The sequence below is a fragment of the Mesoplodon bidens genome (genome assembly GCF_964165515.1).
Source record: "Mesoplodon bidens genome assembly, chromosome: 7".
Lineage (NCBI taxonomy): Eukaryota > Metazoa > Chordata > Mammalia > Artiodactyla > Ziphiidae > Mesoplodon > Mesoplodon bidens.
The window spans coordinates 54,944,245-54,968,167 of record NC_138164.1 but is presented as its reverse complement, the minus strand read 5'-3'; the positions used below and the strand labels follow the sequence as shown (position 1 = coordinate 54,968,167).

The 23,923-nt window shown below is 44.0% G+C and overlaps 1 protein-coding gene and 1 long non-coding RNA gene across 4 annotated transcripts in view; one reads left to right on the top strand and one right to left on the bottom strand.

The window, feature by feature from the left end:
- The window catches only part of DENND5A (DENN domain containing 5A), a 110,065-nt gene extending 106,180 nt beyond the window's left edge, over window positions 1-3,885 (bottom strand). For both annotated transcript variants that reach the window (XM_081240856.1, XM_081240857.1), the window contains exon 1: window positions 3,738-3,885. In XM_081240856.1, coding sequence (XP_081096982.1) covers window positions 3,738-3,849 — 112 coding nt within the window. In that variant the 5' untranslated portion in view covers window positions 3,850-3,885. The remainder of the gene's footprint in view (window positions 1-3,737) is intronic.
- A 1-nt stretch (window position 3,886) lies between these two features.
- LOC308620944 lies at window positions 3,887-12,505 on the top strand. 2 transcript variants are annotated; one of them, XR_014016362.1, is made up of 3 exons: window positions 3,887-4,278; window positions 4,823-5,017; window positions 9,239-12,505. It is a non-coding gene; the product is annotated as an uncharacterized lncRNA (long non-coding RNA). The 2 variants fall into 2 exon arrangements; XR_014016363.1 differs by lacking the exon at window positions 3,887-4,278 and adding an exon at window positions 4,291-4,412.
- Window positions 12,506-23,923: the final 11,418 nt, after the last annotated feature.

Here is a 23,923-nt window from a genome sequence, read left to right as displayed (position 1 = left end):
AAGCAGGTTCATACAGGACACTGGCCAGTTTCCCAACTATCTATGTTCCTAAGCCCTCTCTTCGATTCTTGGCAAGACCCACCACTCAGAGCCTGGGAAACTGCAGTAGTGGATGCATAAACCTAGGATACTTATATCTCAATGCTGGGTGCAGGTCAGTGCAGAGGAACGTAAGGATTCCATAGTAAGAAACAGGTTACTAGCATTCGGGAAACTTAACTCTCAGGCAGAGATAGGGAAAGTAAACTCAGGAGTCCCATGTCATGGTAAACCTTCTCCTGCAGTTACCTGGTGGTGACCATAAGAAGAAAAATGGAAAATGAAGATGCCCAGAACACCCATCCATCAAAAAGGCAGAAAGAGGGACTGGACTCTACTACCATCTGCCTCCCCACTTAGAATGGGCCAACAATAATGAAAAATCAAAATCAAAAACGTTTCTTCCAGATTTGCTTATCTCCTTGACAAACTCAAAAAGCTAACAAGCAGATACCATTTCTTAAAGTTGGCTAGACTTCTGCTTCACCAATAGATTACCTTTCTCTCCTTCAACCCAAAGTACTCCCTCAACTAACCAGAAGAGAAAACAAAATTAATTTTCATATCTTCCTCTGTTCCTTGCACAACAAATAACTACATGACTTGCCTAAATGCTTAAGTCTAGAAGAAAGGGGAGAGGTGACATGGAGAGACTCCTATAAATTCAATGATCAGAGTCTATATTCAACACAGCAAGCCCTATGCTTATTGCTGCAAACAGAAAAAAGTGAATCTTAACCTTTCTCCATAAAGCCAGAAGGAACACTGAGCATCTTTGATCTGCTTGTTCTGGATTCACTCCTAGAGTATAGAAGCTATCTGATGTATATAACTTAATTTGCTTAGAGAGAACATAGACTCCTTGGTACCTCCCTAGAGAACCTGGGTGCAATTCACAATTTCCTGTAGTTTCATTTACTATGACATCATCAGTTTAGGAGCTATAAGGCAGAGAGAAAATGCACCCTGGAGAGTCTCAAGACTGACCCGCAAAGAGCTATTTGTATTCTGTTTTGTTTTCCTCAAAGATTCCCTCTGGGTAGTCCAGATTCCCCTATCAACCCACCAGAAATGAAATAAAGGAAAAGAAGAAATCCTTCAATCAGTGCTTATTCTAACAAAGGCCACCTATTGAATAAATAGTCTTGGCATTCCACTACTGCAACCACACTTAAAAAGACAGAAAAATACCCTTCCTTACACATTTTATACAGCTCATCCCCCCCTTCTTTATTCTCTCAATAAGCTTTCACAGGTATATAATTTGAGCTTGCTGAAAAGCCACATGATTAACAGATATTCACTAAAAGAGAATTAACCTTTTGAGAATCTACTTGATGAGACACTTTTTATTTACATTCTCTTTTTCATAGATAAGAACCCCAGCAGAGTTATCTAACTTGGCCCCCAGTCACAGAGTTAGTCAACAGCAGAGAAAGAATGTTTAACCCCAAAACCCATGCTCTCACTGACAAATCACTTCCCGGCTCACTCCTAAGCTTTATCATTTGCAAAACATTCTCTTTATTTTTGAAAATCGAATGTCTATAAAATTTAATAGACACTTAAAAGCACAACATAAAAATAACACTGGTTTATTCCACCAATTTAAAGTTTCTTTTACTGGGGAGAACTGTGTCATTTTTAGTCTTTCTCAACATGTTAGTGTTTTCTAAAGACCCAGCCAAGCAATGAGATGCAGTTTAGTGTCACGAGAGGAGCACTGGATCAAAGTCAAGCAATTAACTAGCAGGACATGGGCCCTACTGTCCTTCCTGGGCCTCATTTTCCTCTCTGAGGTCCCTTCTAGTTCCAGTACCATGAACTGAATTCCAACAACTACTGATACATCGCAAAGTCACACATTTAACAAACAGGAAACACAGATGAAAAATTAACATCAGTATTATAAAAATTTGAAGACCTAAAAAAGTGAACTTAAACTACCCCAACAAGAGGCCTAGTATTAACTGTATTACTGATTCATGATTTTTTCTCCACCTGCTATTGATTTGAGGAAATAGAAATAGTGTATTTGCTCTGACCTTGTTAAAGGTCATCAATTTATCACTTTTTTAGAAGTCCATTTTGACAAATAGGACAATCTAAAAGAAATGGATAAATTCCTAGAAACGTACAACCTACCAAGACGGAATCATGAGAAAACAGAAAATCTGAGCAAATCAGTAACGAGTAAGGAAATTGAATCAGTAATCAAAAACCTCCCAACAAAGAAAAACCAAGGACCAGATGGTATTCCTAGTGAATTCTACCAAACATTTAAAGAATTAACACCAATCTTTGTCAAACTCTTCCAGAAAACTGAAGAGGTCAGAACACTTCCAAACTCATTTTACGAGGCCACTCTGATACCAAAGCCAGGTAAGGGCATTACAAGGAAAAAAACTATAGGCCAGTATCCCTGATGAATATAGGTATAAAAATTCTCAGTAAAATATTAACAAACCAAATTCGATAACACATTAAAAGGATCATATACCACGACCAAGTGGGATTTATCCCTGGGATTTAAGAAAGATTCAACATATGCAAATCAATAAATGTGATACAACACACATTTAAAAAAAAGTCCATTTCGAAGTATGCACCTTTTTTTTTTTTCATAAGAAACACTGAAATTTTTCTGATGGGGGAAAAAAAAACCCACACAAAACCTGTCCTGTCATCTCTGAAGCAAAGTAAAATTAGTCAACAGGATAATCACCTTCAGGAGAGAAATTTTACAGTAAACACATCATGACAGAACAGCAGAAAGGAGTATCTCTCATCAAATCAGGATGACACAACAAACCTCCACCCACATGAAACGTGCAAACTGGACACTCCAGACAAAAACTTTTCCAAACCTTGAGATTCAAAGGCTCCAATGACAGTGCAGTGGAATTCATGGGATTTTACAATTCTGACACTCTTGGGCAATTAGTGCCAAATCTGATCTGGGCCCTATCTTCACTTCCCCACCACTTCCCTTTGAAAGCTGACTTGAGAAGCATCACTACGCAACCCAGGCTCTCCAACTAGGCTGCTGCCCTTTTATTCACAAATGACGCTGGCCTCATAAAGGACATAAATTATTTTCAATAAAAAGGCACGGCCCCGGAGTACAAGCCCTTTCTAGATGTAAGGGAGTTCTCACCCTCCTTGGTGTGGCCCAAGTTCACTTTATTACTTCACGTCCCATCAACCCAGGGGGCCCAGCCCAGCGCTGGGTTAGAACGGTTTTGAGGAACTGCAATCACAGGCTTCTTGGGAAGAGGCCAGATAAACTCACCAAGTTTTTGGTTTGTTTGTTTTTTTTTAAGTCTGGGTGGAACTTACTTTCACCAGGACGTGGGATATCTTCTTCCCTCCCTAATGGGTGCTCGAGGACAAGCTTCCCTTTATTTTATACTAAGTCACTCAACCTTCACCAGACTGTGAAGACAACACTTCTCTCCTCCTCATCCGGGAGGACCTGGCCACAGCTCAGCGGGGAGCAGGGGCCGTTCGGAATCCTCAAGGCTCAGAGCCCCTCGCCCGTTTCCCCTCCTCCAGAGTGACGCCCCCTACCCCGCGCCCGCCCTGGGTCCTTCCGACCGACCCTCGCCCTGCTCCCGGGACAAAGCGGAGGTGGGATGGTTTCCTCGGGGGTCCCCGGCGGCCGCGGGGAAGAAGCCCCGGGCTCAGCGCGCACTCACCCGACAGCTCGTCCGGCTCCAGCCCGGTCTCAGTGTCCAGCCCGCAGATGACAAAGTAGTCGGCGAAGCGACTGGGCGCCGAGCCCCCTCCGCCGCCGCCGCCGCCGCTCATGGCGCCGGGGCCGAGCCGGGCCGGGCCGTGCGGAGCGCGGAGCCTCCGCACCGGGCGCCCGCCCGCCCTCAGGCCGCCCCTCCCGCCGGCGCCGACGCTACCGCGGCTCCGGCCGCCGCCCCCGGCCTTGGCCCGGTCCCCGCGGCCGCCGCGGCTGCCGTGACGGGGCAGGGGGGCACCGGGCCGCCCCGCGCCGCATCCTGGACACCTTCCCCTCCGCGCCGCCGCCGCCGCCAGCCGAGAGCGCCGCGGCCGGAGCGAGCCTGGAAAAGGGCGTAAAGCGCTGAAGAGAACCCCCACCGCGGCCCCCTCCCGCCGCGCCTGCGCAGGCGCCTTCGGGGAGGGGGCGGGCGCCTCGAGGAAAGGATGACGTGATGCTCTTCGGACAGGCTGGCCGCAGCTTCCCAGGCGGTCTCCGCAGCGCGGCGGGTAACCACTGGGTCGCCCGCAACCTCCACCCACTCGGGGCTGCGACTCCTTTAGGGAAGGCAGAGGAGGTGCGGGATGGATGGACGCATCCCGCAGAGCCGGGACCCTGGCCCACGCTCCGCCTCCCACTAGAGGTCCGGCGATCTCCTGTTTAGACCGGCCCTGTCACAGCAATAGGGTCGCAGGATTGAGCTCGGAAGCCCACCTCACCCTAACTCCAGGAAGCCCACCGGCCTAGACCCCAGATAGCGCCTTCTCCTTGACCCCGCTTCCTAACGTCCACGCCCGGCCCTTTCCCGAGTAGAGCTGAGGATTCCCCCTCTTTTGGCCGAAGTGGATCTGCCCGCCCTATATTTACCCTTGGCTTACAAATGGGGAAACTAAGGCTCAGAAAGAAGCAAGGGCTTTCCCCAAGGTTACACAGAGTCTAAGAGACAAAGCCTGGACAAGAATCCTGGGCTCGTGGTTAGTCCCCGCTCCCTCCCCCCGCCCAGTCCAGCCAGGCCTTTTCCCATGCACCACGTTGTCCCTTTTTCTCTCCTAGAGCCTCCAGAGACCCATGCCACTTGGGAGCTCCCCTTCTGCTTCTGAGAATTCTCAGTTCCATCCCTGAGTCGGTCCTCCTGAGAGAAGTGGGGGATGAGGAGAAGAGAAACTTGCCTCCTGGTACTTGTGTTGGGACCCTGCGATTTGGTTTCCCACAGAAGCTAAGCAGGAAACGAGATCAGAAACCAAGAAGGTAATATGTGGAGTGGTTACTAAAATGGGCTCTAGAAACAGAATTTTTTAATTTATTGATTTGCTTAGATTTGAATCTGGACTTTATCATTTACTGTGTGACCTTGGGCAATCTCCAGGAGCCAGCAGTCATGTTTTCTGTGAAGATTACATGAGATAAGTACGCATACAGGTTAAGTAGTTAGAATAGTGCCTGGAAGTAGAAGGCACTCGATAAGTATTAGAGATTATATTATTATTCCAGCAAGAGGTGTGCCTAGGGTTTGCTCTAGCAGGCTGCTGCTAAAGGCCTTAGAAGGCAGCTGGCTTCCCCAAGGGCTGACCCTGGGCTATCTCCTGGGTACCTCTCTAAAGTATTGGTTGGGGGGGGGGGAATTGGCTTGGAGGTCACAGCCAATGTCACTTGGAACCATAGTGCCTGCTCCTCTTTGTATGTAACCTGCCTGAACTAGTAAGAGAAAAGTGTAGAAAAGGTAGCTTTACAAAGTGCATTTAGGGTGATGCCTCACCCTATCTTGCATGCTGGGGATGCAGAGACAGTAGAGGAGGTTTAGAGAGCCAAATGGTTACAAAGCACAGAAGAGGGGCATCTTTCCAGATTGGGGGATGGTCAGGGAAGGCTTCCAGAACGAGGTATAATCCGACCTGAGTTCCAAAGGATCAAAAAGAATTTCTCAAGTAAAAGGGGGAGGAAAGGATGTTTCAGGCAGCGCCTGCAACAACAGGGAGTGACATTAAAATGGTTACATACAGGCAACAACAAGTAATTCATTTCTCTGGGAGATAGAGAATTAAAAGGAGATAAAACCAGGGAGAGAGGAGGGGGACAGAGCAGGAAAGGCTTCCAATGCCAGGCTAAAGAATTTACCCTGTAAATTTACGCTGTGTTAGAGGAATGGTAAACTGCAGGAATTAAAACTGAGGAGGGACTTCCCTGGTGACGCAGTGGTTAAGAATCCGCCTGCCAATGCAGGCTACACGGGTTCGAGCCCTGGTCCAGGAAGATCCCACATGCTGAGGAGCAAGTAAGCCCACGTGCCACAACTACTGAAGCCTGTGCAAGGCATTGCAATGAGAAGCCCACACACTGCAAAGAAGAGTAGCCCCTGCACTCTGCAGCTAGAGAAAGCCCATGCACAGCAATGAAGACCCAATGCAGCCAAGAATTTAAAAATAAATAAATTTAAAAAAAATAAATAAAGAGCCTTAATTTTTTTTTTTTTTTTTTTTTTTTTTGTGGTACGCAGGCCTCTCACCGTTGTGGCCTCTCCCATTGCGGAGCACTGGCTCCGGACGCACAGGCTCAGCGGCCATGGCTCACGGGCCTAGCCACTCCGCGGCATGTGGGATCTTCCCAGACCAGGGCACGAACCTGTGTCCCCTGCATCGGCAGGCAGACTCTCAACCACTGCGCCACCAGGGAAGCCCAAGAGCCTTAATTTTTTTAAAAATAAACAAAATAAAGCTGAGGAGTGACAAGATCTGACTCACATCTTAGAATGATCACTCTGGGAGTCATGTGGAAGAAGAGGCTTCAAAAAGTCTTAATTATCCTCAGTTTGAAGCCCAGAAACTTTTTATCCAATGTGTCCAGGGTGATCAGGTGCTAGGACACCACTCACACTAACTCAACTCATAAAACAAGTTAGAAACGAAAGACTGTATTAATTTGCCCTGGGAAATGTAACTGCTCAGAGGCCCAGAATACTCAACTGTAAAGTGATCTCCTTCCCAGTAGGAAATATGTTTGGCAGAGTGATTGCTTCTGCCAGAGTCAGAGAAAAAAAACAGAGCTGAATGCTTTTAAGTTTTAGTTTAAATCCTCACTCCCACTCCTACTAGCTGTATGAGCTGAGGCACATCAGTTAACTTCTCTGGAATGAGAATAATCAACCTTACCCCTACAAGACTGCTTTTAAGATTCATAAATTAATTTTTTTAATGAATGAAGAAAGGAATTTTAAATATCTGGAACATAATATACTCTTAATAAGCGGCAACCTGGGGCACCCACTTCAGAATGAAGGATCTGAGAGAGAGCAAGTCGACATCTGAGGGAAGATAAATCCAGGAAAGGGCATGAGGCAAAAGTGTGCCTGGAGTGGTCAAGGAGCAATAAGAAGGTTAGGATGACTGGGAAGTGTTGGGGGTGGGAGGAGTGGGAGAAGATGGTAGGTGTGGTGATGTTGGCTTGCAGTTCACCAAATAATCATGTTTCCCCTTCCAGAGTGTGTGGAGTTGTTCCTAGGAAGCAGCTGCCTGGTCAGGGACAACGTTTCCCACCCCACTTGCATTCACATGTTGGTAATGTGACTGGTTCTCACCAATAGAATATGTGAAGGACTTTATGTGTGTCACTGCTAGATTAGTGTATTTAAGAAGCAAATGAAGGGGGACTTCCTGGTGGTGCAGTGGTTAATACTCCGTGCTCCCAATGCAGGGGGCTGGGTTTGATCCCTGGTCAGGGAACTAGATCCCATGTACATGCTGCAACTAAAAGTTCACATGCCACAACTAAGGAGCCTGCGAGCTGTAACTAAGGAGTCTGCCGGCCGCAACTAAGACCCAGCTCAACCAAATAAATGATTAAAAAAAAAAAAGAAGAAGCAAATGAAGGGACTTCCCTGGTGGTCCAGTGGTTAAGAATCCACTTTCCAATGCAGGGGATGTAGGTTAGATCCCTGGTCGGGGAACTAAGATCCCACATGCCGCAGGGCAACTAAGCCCACACGCTGCAACTACTGAGCCCATGCTCTGGAGCCCATGAGCTCTGCAGCCAGCGCACCACAACTAGATAGAAGCCCACGCACCAGAACGAAGACCCAGTGCAGCCAAAATTTTAAAAAAGAAATAAAAAAAGAAGCAAATGAGAGAAAAGGGAACGCTTCCTACACTGTTGGTGGGAATGTAAGTTGGTGTAGCCACTATGAAAAACAGTACGGAGCTTCCTCAGAAAACAAAAATAGAATTACCATGTGATCCAGCAATCCCACTCCTGGGCATATACCCAGACAAAACTATAATTCAAAAAGATACATGCACCCCTATGTTCATAGCAGCACTATTCACAATAGCCAAGACATGGAAACAACCTAAATGTCCATCAAGAGATGCATGGATAAAGAACATGTGATATATATACAGTGGAATACTACACAGCCATAAAAAAAGAAAGAACTATTGCCATTTGCAGCAACATGGATGCAACTAGAGATTATCATACTAAGTGAAGTAAGTCATAAAGAGAAAGACAAATACCATATGGTGTCACTTATATGTGGAATCTAAAATATGGAACAAATGAACCTATCTATAAATAGGTGCAGTTGTTGAGAGTCTGCCTGCTAATGCAGGGGACACAGGTTCGAGCCCTCATCTGGGAAGATCCCACATGCCACAGAGCAACTAGGCCCGTGAGCCACAACTACTGAGCCTGCGCGTCTGGAGCCTGTGCTCCACAACAAGAGAGGCCGCGATAGTGAGAGGCCCGCACACCGCGATGAAGAGTGGCCTGCACTTGCCACAACTAGAGAAAGCCCTCGCACAGAAACGAAGACCCAACACAGCAAATAAATAAATAAATAAACAAATGTGGGGTTTAAAAACAAACCAAAAAACAGAAACAGACTCACAGACATAGAGAACAAACTTGTGGCTGCCAAGGGGGAGGGGAGTGGAGGAGAGAAGGACTGGGAGTTGGGGATTAGCAGATGTAAACTATTATATATAGGATGGATAAAAAACAAGGTCCTACTGTATAGCACAGGGAACTGTATTCAATATCCTGTGATAAACCATAATGTAAAAGAATATTTTAAAAAGAATGTCCAGGGCTTCCCTGGTGGCGCAGTGGTTGAGAGTCCGCCTGCCGATGCAGGGGACACGGGTTCGTGCCCAGGTCCAGGAAGATCCCACATGCCGCGGAGCGGCTGGGCCCGTGAGCCATGGCAGCTGAGCCTGCGCGTCCGGAGCCTGTGCTCCGCAACGGGAGAGGCCACAACAGTGAGAGGCCCGCATACCACAAAAAAAAAAAAAAAAAAAAGAATGTCCATATGTGTATAACTGAGTCACTTTGCCATACAGCAGAGATTGGCACAGCATTGTAAATCAACTATACTTCAATTAAAAAAAATTTAAAAATAAGCAAATGAGATTAATTAATTAACTAAAATTTTAAGAAATAAATGAGGCTCTTCCTTCTCTCTTTTTTGCCTTCCACCAGCTAAAAGTAGAGAATTGTGAGGTTCTAAGGAATGGCAAAACAGAAGACAGAGGAGCCTGGATCTCTGAATCAACTACATGGAGGAAAGTCTCCAGCTGACCAAGAATACCCCCACTGGACTCTTTGGTGAACAAGAAACAGACTTCAATTGTGTGAAGCCACTGGTACTGTGGGGTTTATTTGTTATAGCAGCTAGCATTACCATCACCCAAGTAGAATATGTTGGGGTAGGGGAAGCAGATCATGGAGAGCCTTGTAGGCGCACTGTAAAGATTTTGTCTTTGTCTCTGAATAAAATGAAAAGTCAGTGTAGAATTTTGAACAAAGGAGTGTCATGATCCTCCTTGTTTAAAAGGATATGTAAGGTACCATTTTAAGTGCTTCATATATATTAACTCTGCTTGGAACTGGTCCTGAACTCAGATTTGTATATCCAACTGACTTCTTATCATCTCAGTCTGGAGGTCTAAGAGGCATCTCAAAGTTAACATATTCCAAATCAAATTTCTAATTTACACCCGTAATATGCTGCCCCTTTCACATGCTTTCCCCATCTCAGTAACTGAAAGCACTTCATGCTTTCAGTTCATGCCAAAAACCTTACACTCATTCTTCTCTCTCTCTCTCTTTCCCTCCCTCCCCACACCTACACACCACACACACACACACACACACACAGTCCATGTCATATCCATTAGAAAATTCTATTGGTTCTGAAAATTTTAACAATGAGTAAAGCATAGCACAGTTCTGTCTACTTTTAACCCTTGTTTGGTTCAGAAAGTTATAAAAGGAAGCTGGAAAAAGAACAGGTTACTGAAAGTGTGAAATATCCTGGTTTCAGGAAATCCAGAAAATCACTAAGCATGTTTTGAAAAATACTTTGTAACTGTATCTTATAAGTTACCCTTACCTTTAGTGAGTGTTGCTGGATAGTGATATCAATAATGGAAAAACTGGGAAAAAGACAAATTCATATTGTGTAAAATACAATGATATATACAGTGCATGTAATAAATCCCTTATTTTTAATATAAAAGAAAAAGTATATAATTTTTATTAATAAATCAGTTTCTTTCCCTTTGCTGAATATATATTCAACAAACATTTTTAAAATATCATTTTGAAAGATACCAGATTACCTGCCTTATTACTCCCTTGGGTGTTAGTTCTTCCCTGGAGAAATGCAGGAACAGCAGGGCTAACCTTGCAAGTCTGTGTACCTTACAAAAGCAACACCAAAGTAAAGGGAGGGAGGATATGATCACAATAGATCAGCCCAAGAGCAGAGGGAATGAGCCCCTAGGAAAGGGCCACACAGATCTGCTCACAGAGCCAAACCTTGCTTTGAAAGCTGGAATGAGGTCATTGGCGTATCTTCAAACAACACTAACTGCAAAATTATATATATTTGTATTGCAGTGTTGTTTGTAAGAGAAACCCCCTTCCCCCCCCAAAAAAAAAAAAAAACTGGAAACAATCTAAATATCCAGCCTTAGGGAATGGGTTAAAGAAACTACAGCTTGTAAATATTGAAATATTATACATCTGCAAAACAAAACAGGAAGAAAAGGAAAGAAGAAAAGACAAGGAAAAAAATAAAAGAGACTCATTAGGTACAGATACAGAAAAAAATCCAAGATATATCGCTAATATAAAAAGCAAGTGCAAAACTGTGTGTGTAACAGTTCAAACATGGAAGTAACCCAAGTGCCCATCGATAGGTGAATGAATAAGTAAAACGTAGCATATAGTTACAATGGGATATTATTCAGCCTTAAAAAGGAAGGAAATTTTGACATATACTACAACATGGATGAGGCTTGAGGACATCATGCGACGTCTTTTTGTGACACAAGCCAGTCACAAAAAGACTAATACTGTGTGATTCTACTTATATAAGGTACCTAGAATAGTCAAAGTCATAGAGACAGAAAGAGAAAAGCGGTTGCCAGGAGCTGGGGATGGGAGGAGAGGAATGAGGAGTTATTGTTTAATTGGCATAGAGTGTCTATTTTGCAAAATAAAAAGAGTTCTGGAGATGGATGGTGGGGGTGGCTGCAGAACATTATGAATGTACTTAACGCCTCTGAATGTACACATAAATGTGATGAAAATGGTAACTTTTATGTTATGTGTATTTTACCACAATTTTTCAAATTGAGAAAAAATTCCACAGTAAAGATAAAATTTCAAGGTAACTCATCATTCTTTGTTTGTTCTGAATTTACTTCTCGGACACTGGCTTTTAAAAATGAAAAAGTAGATCTGAGCTGAAGATACAAGTAAAATGTAGGAGAAAGCAATATAGGGGTAGGGGATTAAGAGATACAAAATATTAGGTAGAAAATAAGCTACAAGGATATAGTGTACAACACAAGGAGTATAGCCAATATTTTATACTAAGTATAAATGAACTATAACCTTTAAAAACTGTGAATCGCTACATCGTACACCTGTAATTTATATAATGTTGTAAATCAACTATACTTCAAAAAAATAAAATTAAAAATACATAAATTAAATGTAGAAGAAACAAAGTCACTTATTAAAGAACAGCTCTGAGTGGAACTCTGAAGTCAGACACCCAAGGTTCAAATCTCAACTTTACCATTTACAAAATCTGTAATTTTAGGTAAATTTCTTAACCTCTCTGTGCCTTAATTTTTTCATCTGTAAAATGGAGATAATGATACTGCTTGCCTCATATGTTTGTTGTGTGAATTAAAGTGATACATGTAAAAAAAAAGGTGTGTGTAATATTCTATCATCTGTGTAAAAAAGATAAAATAAAAGAAGTATGTACTTTATTCTTTCTTGTATATGCATATACTATTTTTGGAAGAATAAATTATTCTGTTAAACTTTACTGCTTCTAGGGACAGAAACTGAATGACAGAGATCGGGAACTGAAGAGAAATGTTTCATTATACATTGTTTTGTACTTTTTTTTTTTTTTTTTTTTTTGCAGTATGCAGGCCTCTCACTGTTGTGGCCTCTCCCGTTGCGGAGCATAGGCTCCGGATGCACAGGCTCAGTGGCCATGGCTCATGGGCCCAGCCGCTCCGCAGCATGTGGGATCTTCCTGGACCGGGGCATGAACCCGTGTCCCCTGCATCGGAACGCAGACTCTCAACCACTGCGCCACCAGGGAAGCCCTGTTTTGTACTTTTTTGAATTTTGAACCATAAGAATGTATTATCTACTCAAAAAATAAGTATTATTAAAATTTTTTGAAATGCAATCCCCTTCCTCTAGTCTCCCCTACTCACACAGCAAGATTAATCTGCCAGACACACAGCTCTGGTCATGCTACACCCTGCCAGCCAGAATCCTCAGTAGGGCACAAACTCTTTCTAGTGTGACTGCTAAGGCTTTGTATGATCCAGGCTCAACACACCCATCCTATTATTCTTCCAACATCCCCCTTCACACAGTCTGTCCCCAGTCAAGCCTTACTACTCACTCAACTACTTTCCCAGCAGTCACCCCGTTTGGGACCATAGTACCCATAACCCATCCTCACCTTGGCATTTGGAAAGCCCAAAGTTAATCACTTATTTGTGGCTCCTCCTCTGTTACCCACCCGGGTTCTTGGACTCCTTAATCAATAGAAATTGATAAGAAGCCAGATGAGAAATTCAGGCAAAGCTTTATTGGGACTCGTGCTGCAGCACAAGGGAGTGAAAACAAGTAACAAGTGCCCTTACTCACACCCTGAGGGGAATGAGTTGATCCCTTAAATGGGGTGAGGGTAGGGGCAGGTCCAGGGGTCGAGCTGGAGGGGTGGCTTGGATGATCTGCCCACCCCCTTGGTGGTGCTGTGTGCAGGGATCATGTGCCGTACCCTGCTTTTGCTCCTGACACCTCAGAAGTGGCAGTTGGGCTTTTGGTCTTTTTGTATCTTCTTGTTCATAATTTGCCCCAACTGCCCATGCATGCAATTATTTTTAGTACCTTGTGCAACCACTGCAGCAAAGGGTCCATGGCCTCAGGTCCTAGCCTGTCTCACCTCCACACTTAGAAGTTCAGGCCTTAGATTGGGGCCCTGCTAACCCAATTTAGACCTGTACCTCTGAAAGGGAGAAAGAGCTTTTTGGATCCCAAAGTCCCTGGGCCAATGGCCTCTTCCACTAAGAAAACCTCAGGAGCAGGAACTACCCTACCTCCTCCTTCCAAACTAAGCCTACTCTGAGGTGAAAGGGAAGAGTGGTTAGGCAGATGGGAGGACCTTGGCCTGACACACCATATAGGCGAGGAGGCTGAGACAGCCCCCCTTACCCTCCCACCTGTACATTCTTGCCTTGGCCTCAGGTAGAGCCTCTGAAGAGAAGATAGGGCCAAGGCTGGACTCCAAGCTAATAACAGATTAATTGCCCTCCTTCACCTGCTGACCTCCCTCGGGGCCCAGCTAATGCAGCACCTCTTCTAAGAGTCCACAACTGGGGACTCCTAGAGCCCTCAGCATCTCACCACACAGGGTCTTGATACCACCACTCAGTTTCCCTCCCCCAAAGCAGTCAATGTCAGCAATGCCTTGTTTATCCTTTCAGAGACAGTCCATATCTATACTAACAGGGCTGACCCCACCCAACGAGACCCTGCCCACTCCCAGCTCACAGCATAGCATTCAAGAAAGGTCAGCTGGTGAACCCAGAGGTTCTCAAAACCCTTCCTCTCCAATGCTCAGTGAAGAGTTCACCATGTGCAAACTGAAATGAATCCCACTGATCATACAGAAAAACATAAGCTTCACAATTTGGGCTTTCTTAAGACAAGAAGCACAAATTCATCTGGGTAAAGAGTGACACACCCACAGCCATCTCTGGCAGTCAGCTCTCTCTGCACACTGATGCATGTCCTGCTGTCCCACCAGCCCCCAATACCTCATTCATAACCAGTATCAGGCTCCTCATGTCTCTCAACCACACAAGCTCCCTAAATCAGTTGAAAATCAGACATCACCTTCGGCCACCATAACTCACAGCAACAAAGAAGCCCCAAAGAAGAGTGAGCAATCAAGCAGCATCTGCTGCCCCATGGCCTGGGGAAGTATGAAGTTGAGCAACAGGAAGAGCAAATTGCTGATAATGTTCACATGTGATGCAACTCTCCCAAAAGTTGTGCACGAGCATGTGCATGTGTTTATCTATATACATGTCTGTTTATTTGTATGTGAGTGAACATTTTTATATAGAGTCGATCATGTATATGTAGGCACTCACATATATTACATGTGTGTCTGTGTACTTGCATGTGTAAACAATTGTGTTGTGGGTAGTGTGTGTATGTTTGTGTGTGTTGTATGTATCTGAGGAGGCTGAGACAGGGCAGAGTTGGTAGACCAGATAAGCAAAGGGGTACCTTTGGCTCTTGACAAACCTAGGAGTGACTCACTGGTGATTCCTCTGTCCCCTCCTCCCTTCTATCCTCCTGGGTTGAGAGCATTTTGAGAGTCTGGGTGGATGGCCTTATATGTGCTGTATCCGGCCCTCTCCCTTAGACTGTGAACACAGTCCCTTGCTATTCCCATCAACTTGAGAGCAAGAGCTTTCTGGGAAAGGCCAGATGGTCTCCTGAGGGGAAGTGAAAGGCCCTTGGACCAGATCCCAAAAGGAAGATATATTTAACTGTGGCTGGGCTCTCAAAGGTTTTTGGAGGAGTGACGCAATTGTTATATATCTTAATTGTGATGGTGGTTCCATAATTGTATATGTTTGTCAAAACTTACAGAATTGTACACTAGGAAGAGTGAATCCTAGGACTTCCCTGGTGGCGCAATGGTTAAGAATCCGCCTGCCAATGCAGGGGACATGGGTTCGAGCCCTGGGCTAGGAAGATCCCACATGCTGTGGAGCAATTAAGCTCACGCACCACAACTACAGAGCCTTAGCTCTAGAGCCCGTGAGCCACAACTACTGAGCCCAAACGCCACAACTACTGAAGCCCGTGTGCCTAGAGCCCGTGCTCCACAACAAGAGAAGCCACCTCAATGAGAAGCCCGCGCATCGCAACGAAGAGTAGCCCCTGCTTGCTGCAACTAGAGAAAGTATTTGCACATCAGTGATGACCCAACACAGCCAAAAATAAATAAATAAATAAATAATTTTTTTTAAAAAAAGAGTGAATTCTACTGTAAATGATACCTTAATAAAAAATATGGAAAAGTCTGTACAATTGACAATTGAATGTTAGTATTTTTTTCAGCTGACTATAAACAAAAACATAGTGTCACACTATCAGTTTTCTAGGTTATATCAATTTGCCTTTAGTATGACAGACAAAAAATGTAAGAATAATTACATATAGAAAAATTAAGAATATTTAATTATTGAAATGATTAAATTTATAGTAATGAATTGACAGAATTAAAACAGCACAAGACTTTTAACACATCAAGAATTAACTATAATCAAAATAAACTGAATTGCTAAAAAAGTTCAGAGCATTATGTCCTAGTTTATATTTGGGGAACACTTTGCCTTTATTCATACATAGGGAGATGTTCTCTTTTTTTTTTTTTTAATGTTCTTTTTTTTTCTTTTTTAGCTGCGCCTTGCGGCTTGTGGGGTATTAGTTCAGTTCCCCAACCAGGGATTGAACCCAGGCCCTGGCAGTGGAAGTGCCAAGTCCTAACCACTGGACCACCAGGGAATTCCCAAGATGTTCTTTTAAGAGTACAGTTAAAAAAGAAAAAAAGAGTACAGTTTAATGTACTCTGTGGGCAAGGAAGAGATATTACTGGGTTGCTGGTAACTGTGGAGCTTGCAAAAGAATTATTAATGATTGTTATTAAATGCAGTATACTCACAATATTCAATAATCTTTCAGCAAATGTTAATGAAATGGTTTGGGTTTTTCCTGAGTCTGAATAAAAGTTCATGAAATTTCAAGACAAGGAGGAGAAGGAAGAAAGAAGCAGATGCCACTCCTGGGGACTGTAAAGGAGCCTGGCTCAGGAGCCAGGAAACCTGAGTTAAAATCCTAACTCTGCAATGCACTCAGATGATGTGACCTCGGTAGGTCCCTCATTCTCTCAAGTCTTCCACTTACCCAGTTCTACAGAGAAGGCCTTGGCCTTGAGTACAATTTCCAATAGCTGCATCATTGAGAATTCTTTTATTGCTTTCCCACCTCAGGGACCCTATAATTAGAAAGACATCTCTGGGGGACTTCCCTGGTGGTCCAGTGGTAAAGAATCCGTCTTACAATGCAGGGGACCCAGGTTCCATCCCTGGTCAGGGAACTGAGATCCCACATGCCAAAGGGCAACTACGCCGTGCGCCACAAATACCGAGCTCACACGTCTCAACTAGAGAGCCTGTGTGCCACAACTAGAGGAGAAAAAACCCACACCCACACACCACAACTAGGGAAAAGCCCTCATGCTGTAACGGAAGATCTCGAGTGCCTCAATGAAGATCCTGCATGCCGCAACTAAGACCCAATGCAGCCAAAAATAAATAATAAAATAAATAAGTAATAAATAAATATTAAAAGTGAGGAACTACGGGTTTTGATTCTCAACTGAACGCCTCTGAGGCTACGATTCGGAGGTGTGCCTGGGCCACCCCTTGGCCCGCTGCCTCAACTCCTGTCTGCCGCCCACTAAGTTTGCTAAGCTCAGGTTGTAAGTTATCCCCATTTGTGCCTCTGACTCCTGGGAACCCTGAGGGTAACAGGCAGGGCTGCCATTCACTGTACAGACAGAGCATTGCCCCAGAGATACCATTCATTGTGGTCACTGTTCATTCACATAGTTATTATGGCAGTTTTCCAACAGATGGCAGTAAAGTATCTTAAGAAAGAGGCATCTTTTTCTAGTTCACCCCAAATCACAGTATGAACTACCAGTGGGGCTGCATTTTATCTGCGTTGCCCAGCATGGTGCTGGTCAACAGCAAGACACAGGAAGTAGAACTGGGCCTCACAGAACTAGAAAGTCAAGTCAGCTTTAGTTGTTCTCTCTCTCTCTCTCTCTCTCTCTCTCCCCGCCCCCCCACCATGGCTTCTTTTAGTCCCTCTGCTCCTTCTTCTCCCTCACTTTCCATCCTCACTCCTCACTCATCTGTTTACAAATGTCTATACTGGATATATAATAATAGTTGGAGTCAACATTGATTCTTACCTCCTTCTATTACACCCAGGGAGACTTCCATGGGCTTTCCATCTATGCACAGGACTCTGTATTCAGAACTTGGTTTAATTCTGGGCTGTTGCAGTTTTAATTTTTTTTTTCGTTTGGTCGCCTGGAGGGGCTTGCCTTAATTCCCTGACAGGGATCCAACCAGGGCCCCAGAAGTAAGAGCACCAAGCCCTAAGCATTGGACCACCAGGGAATTCCCTTAAAATTCTTAGTAACTTTATCTTTGAACTTGTGGGTTTTTTTGTGTTTTTTTGTCTTTTTTTTTTGCGGTACACGGGCCTCTCACTGTTGCGGCCTCTCCCGCTGCGGAGCACAGGCTCCGGACGTGCAGGCTCAGCGGCCATGGCTCACGGGCCCAGCCGCTCCGCGGCATGTGGGATCTTCCCAGACCGGGGCACGAACCCGTGTTCCCTGCATCAGCAGACGGACTCTCAACCACTGCGCCACCAGGGAAGCCCTGAACTTGTGTTTTATAAGTGAAGTCTGATGGAATGAAGGAGCAGGCCCATGAGCAGATGTTGTATGAGCAAATGCATGTCCGCTGTTCCTTGCTGCCTGATTCCCATACAGTGTCTGCAATACTCCATGGCTGGTGAATTCCTGTGGACCTGTGATGCTTGGGAATTCAGCAAGACTTAAAGCCAGTACAGGGCAAGCATGTTATGTCTACAACTGCATAAGTAGGGGTGCTGACTACCCTGCCAGGGTGTGCTTTCTATTCAAACCAGAACTTGCTTCTAACACAGAAAGAAGGCAATGGCACTCTGAGAAATGCAAACAACTGAGGAACCATAGCATATTCTTTTTTTTTTTTTTACATCTTTATTGGAGTATAATTGCTTAACAATGGTGTGTTAGTTTCTGCTTTATAACAAAATGAATCAGTTATACATATACATATGTTCCCATATCCCCTCCCTCTTGCGTCTCCCTCCCACCCTCCTTATCCCACCCCTCCAGGCGGTCACAAAGCACCGAGCTGATCTCCCTGTGCTATGCGGCTGCTTCCCACTAGTTATCTACCTTACTTTTGGTAGTGTATATATGTCCATGCCTCTCTTTCGTTTTGTCACAGCTTACCCTTCCCCTTCCCCATATCCTCAAGTCCATTCTCTAGTAGGTCTGTGTCTTTATTCCTGTCTTACCCCTAGGTGCATATTCTTATTTATGTGACTTCCTTGTAGTAGCCAATGACTTGCTAAAAATGGTGACATAGAAGGAAGGGGAAAAACAGGGCAACCCATAGTTCCTTTTCCTTTCAGGCCTTTTACATTCATCAGTAAGTTGAAGAATGCTGGTAGAACGAGTGCTCATCAAGAAGTGAAACAAAAACGGTTGAGTTACTTTTTGCAGTATTTCCAGTGTTCATGTAAGAATTAAGTGAATATGCATGTATGAGCTTCACAGTAGAACTGTATAATTTCGGTGATTCTACATCCAGTTAAATGCTCTTATATTTGCATTTAAAACTGCCACTGCACAATATAAAGATAAATATAAAATTCAAGCTAATAATTTACAATTTTAATCTTTCTTTGCTTAGACCAACATTAAACACAAACACCAGGACAAATCAAGAAGACCCTGGAAACAAAGAAAAATGTTTACATTCAAGGACTTTTTTTTTTTTTTTTTTTGGCTGCACTGGGTCTTTGTTGCTGCGCTCAGGCTTTCTCTAGTTGCAGCAAGCAGGGGCTACTCTTGGTTGCAGTGCATGGGCTTCTCATTGCGGTGGCTTCTCTTGTTGTGGAGCGGGCTTTAGGCATGTAGGAATCCTCATTGACAGGCGGATTCTTAACCACTGTGCCACCAGGGAAGTCCCACATTTAAGTACTTTTAATGGCACTAATTTTTTTTCTGCTTTTTGAACAAAGGGCTCTGCATTTTCTTTGACTGTGTTCCCCATGCTATACATTCCCTCCAGGTGCGTGACTCATTTATTTTGTAACTGGAAGTTTATATCTCCATTCTTGAAGTAATACCAGTTGGTTGGGACTGCAACAACCTTCCCTCTCATCAGCAGAGGTCCTGTACTCAAAGAGCTCATGGTTAGTTAAGAGCAAATAGATCTAACTACATTGAGAACATTTAGTCCTTTAACAGCTGTACAAAAATTCCTCATGGAGGAGACTGCCTTGTAGTTTAAGGCTGAGATTCCAAAAGATTATCTTTTAAGATGGTAGATCCTATTAACCGGTATGCCGGTTATTTGTGTCCAGCAACCCGGCTAACGTCTTGTTTTAGTTTCAATTTGTTTGTTTATTCTGCTGTTTTAAGTAGATGATCGTAGCAATTTCAAATAATGACAGTTATATCTTTCCTCTCCAATCTTTACACCTAATATTTCTTTTCTTTTTTTTTTTTTTGCGGTACGCGGGCCTCTCACTGTTGTGGCCTCTCCCATTGCAGAGCACAGGCTCCGGACGCGCAGGCTCAGTGGCCATGGCTCACGGGCCCAGCCACTCCACAGCATGTGGGATCTTCCCGGACCGGGGTACGAACTCGTGTCCCCTGCATCGGCAGGCGGATTCTCAACCACTGCGCCACCAGGGAAGCCCACACCTAATATTTCTGTTTTTCTTTACAGCATTTGGCCAAGACCTTCAGTATCATGTCAAACAGTAGCAATCACAGTGGGAATCTTTATTTGATTCCCAATCTTAAAGAGATTGCATCTAAAATTTTCCATTAAGAATGACATTTGGGGGACTTCCCTGGTGGTACAGTGATTAAGAATCCGCCCGCCAATGCAGGGGACACGGGTTCGAGCCCTGGTCCGGGAAGATCCCACATGCCGTGGAGCAACTGGGCCTGTGCACCACAACTACTGAGCCTGCGCTCTAGAACCTGTGAGCCACAACTACTGAGCCTGTGCCACAACTACTGAAGCCTGTGAGCCTAGAGCCCGTGCTCCGCAACAAGAGAAGCCACCACAGTAAGAAGCTTGTGCACCACAACGAAGAGTAGCCCCTACTCTCCACAACAAGAGAAAGCCCGCACACAGCGATGAAGATCCAATGCAGCCAAAATTAAAAAAAAAAAAAAAAAAAAATATTAAAAAAAAAAAAAGAATGACATTTGGGACTTCTCTGGTGGCACAGTGGTTAAAGAATCCACCTGCCAATGCAGGGGACATGGGCTCAAGCCCTGGTCCAGGAAGATCCCACATGCCATGGAACAACTAAGCCCATGCGCCACAACTACTGAGCCTGCGCTCTAGAGCTCACGAGCCACAACTACTGAAGCCTGTGTGCCTAGAGCCTGTGCTCCACAAGAGAAACCACCACAATGAGAAGCCCACACACTGCAACCGAGAGTAGCCCTCGCTTGCCACAACTAGAGGAAGCCTGCAAGCAGCAATGAAGACTCAATGCAGCCAAAAATAAATAAATAAATTTATTTTTAAAAAATTGTCTGATATCAGTCTTTTGAAATTTATTGAGGCTTCCTCTGTGATCTGTTTTTGTAAAGATTTTGCATGTGTTCAGAAGGAATATGTATTCTTTTTTGGGTACATAATTCTACATATATATCATACATATATATGCTTTAATTAATTTCCTTTTCATATATTCAGTGTTTGCTCATTTTTGTCTGCTTATCAGTTTCTGAGAGGGATGTGTTAAAATCTCCAACCACAATTAATTTATCCATTTTCCCCACAGTTCTATAGGTTGTTGCTTTTTACATTTTGAAGCTATGTTTTTAATGCACTTATACTTATAATCATTGTATCTTCCACTCTATACTTTTTTTCCCAGTATATGTTTATCACCTATGATATTTTTGTCTTTAAGTCTATTTTGTCAAGTGCTCCAGCTTTCTTTTGATTTAGAATTACCTGGTATACCTTTCAATCCTCTCACTTAAAATTTTTGTTTAAATATTCATCTATTATATTCTTTATTTCAATGATTATACATATCATATTTAATATTTTACCTAGTTCTTTATGATTTCTTGTTCTTATAGCATATTAATATCTTTATTATTTTGAATATATTTATTGTTTAACATTTATCTGATCCAATAATTCTGCTTTAAGTATTATACGTTGTTCAATTTGCTGTCTTTCTTTCATAGTGATTGTTCTTCTTAGGTGTCTAGTTGTCTTGGTTAATGATCACACGTTCTCCTGGTATTAGTTACTCTTTCTGTTAATATCTATCAAGCACGGACTGAAGGCCAAGTCTCAGTGTCTCTCCCAGTGAATTTAAAGAGAGAGGATGGAATAAGTTCTAGGGTAGAAAGCCTCAGATACTAGGTTCCTTTGACTGCCACTTTATTAGGCCACTCCTCAGGTCAGGGACTTACCTATAAACTCTTGGAAAGAAACCCCAATGTAGGAGGTAGTCTCCTTAGTTTATGATTCCTCAGTCCTGGATTGGGGTGGGGTCGGGGGCAGGGGTGGAGAGAAGTGAATGTTGAGGGCTGCTAGGCCCTGTGTTCATCAGTTCTTCACCCCAGCAGCACTTTTGCACTATCCTGTTGTTATCCTGGTGATACAGGGAGTCTGGGCTATTATTTAATGCAGGAAGAGAAAAAAATGTAACTTCGAAACATTCAACCCATACTTTCATTTGTCTCCAGTCCTCCCCCATGGCTCTAGCTACTAGCACTAGTGAGCATACATGTGCAAACACACACAGAGAGTCTCTAAAGCTTTCATTCTCCCCAGAGGTTTCTCATGATGTTTGTGCTTCTCTCTTGCTTCTCTCTTTCTTCCCTTGTTCCTCTAGGGCTGATTTTGGACACGAAGCCAGCAGGCTATGCTCGTTCACAATCTTGATAGGTAACTTACGTTTTTAAGAGATCATGCTGGCTGCTGTGTAGAAAATGGAGTTTAGAGGAGCAAGCCTGGCAAAAGGCAGACAAATTAAGTTATTGAAGTACTCCAGGTCAAAGGTAAATGGACTTGGACAAACTACAATGCTAGCAATAAAGATGGAAGAAGTAGTTGGATTCAAGGGTTCTGGAAGTAGGGCTTCCCTGGTGACGCAGTGGTTAAGAGTCCACCTGCCAATGCAGGGAACACGGGTTTGAGCCCTGGTCTGGGAAGAGCCCACATGCCGCAAAGCAACTAAGCCCGTGCACCACAACTACTGAGCCTGCGCTCTAGGGCCCACAAGCCACAACTACTGAGCCTGCGAGCCACAACTACTGAAGCCTAGAGCCCGTGCTCTGCAACGAGAAGCCACTGCAATGAGGAGCCACTGCACCACAACCAAGAGTAGCCCCCACTCACCGCAACCAGAGAAAGCCCACGCACAGCAATGAAGACCCAACGCGGCCATAAATAAATTAATAAATAAATTTATTATTTTTTTTAAGTGCTGGAGGCATAATTAATAAGTTGTGCTGGTGAATCGAATTCAGGGTGAAGAATAATGAATGGCTACTAAGTGTTTGGCATAAAAAACTAGATGTATGAATGGAGCCATTTTTAGGAGGAAGACTGACAGAAGAGCAAAACTGGGAGTTCTTAATTTTAGACATTTAGCACATTCTTACTGGATACAACAGCATAAACCCCCAAACTAGGCGAGTTCCCAGGCAGGATCTTCTGCTACTCTCCGCACCCTCAGTATCGGGTTTCTTTTGTCTCTGTCCCATGCCCTGAGAATGTATATCATCAGATGGGCTTCCTGACTACTTCAGTGTCTCATTTCAGGGTCTCTATCACTGTTAAGGGAGAGGATGTGTATATATGACCTTCAAGCTTTCTGCTCACAGGGACCAATCATTCCAGCTCCTCTCATTTCCAGTTTTCCATTTGTGGCTTTTTGGTTAACTTAAATTCATTTCCCCTTCCTATCAGCATTCCAATTTCTTTAGTCTGGTGGCTGAGTGGAATGGTTACCATTCCAGTGGTAACCCCTGGAATGTGAATGCTGATCAAATGCCTACAAGATGCAGACAGTTGTACTTTATTCATTCCATTGGCAGTAGCCCGACCTCTATCCTGTTATGAGGCCATTCCAGTGCTTCTGGTTCCTAGCCTCCAAAGGCACCAATGAATATCCTTTTGCTCAAGCCAGAGGTGAGTTTTGTTGTTTGCCATCAGTGAACCCTGACTAATAACTAATAATAATCAGGACATGAGTGCAGTCTGCCCCCAAATGCCCAGCTTCTACAACAGTAACAAATGGGTTAGTGTTTCAGCCCCACCCACTCTCCTCCTCCACTCCCCCAATCAAGCAGCCCTTTGTTTTCTCAGAACCTCTCCCCAAAATTCCAAAACCTGCTAGGCTTGTTTTGTTTGTAACCAAGCCTTTTCACACATTCACAGCTGAAGCAAATTGATGTCTAGGGCTTGCTTTGGGCAGCATTTCGACCAAAAGGTAAGGAATGTATTTCTTTCCATTGCCCAGAACTTTATTCATTGGGCCTCAGAACTCAGTTCCAGCTCATTTGAACTGATGCCTCTCTTTCCAACAAGGCTGGCTAGAATTGTTATCTAAAGATAACCAGTGTGTCATCCTGCTTCTCCACCCAAATTTGAGACCTAAGAAAGATGATTCAAGAGTCTCTCAGGTCTT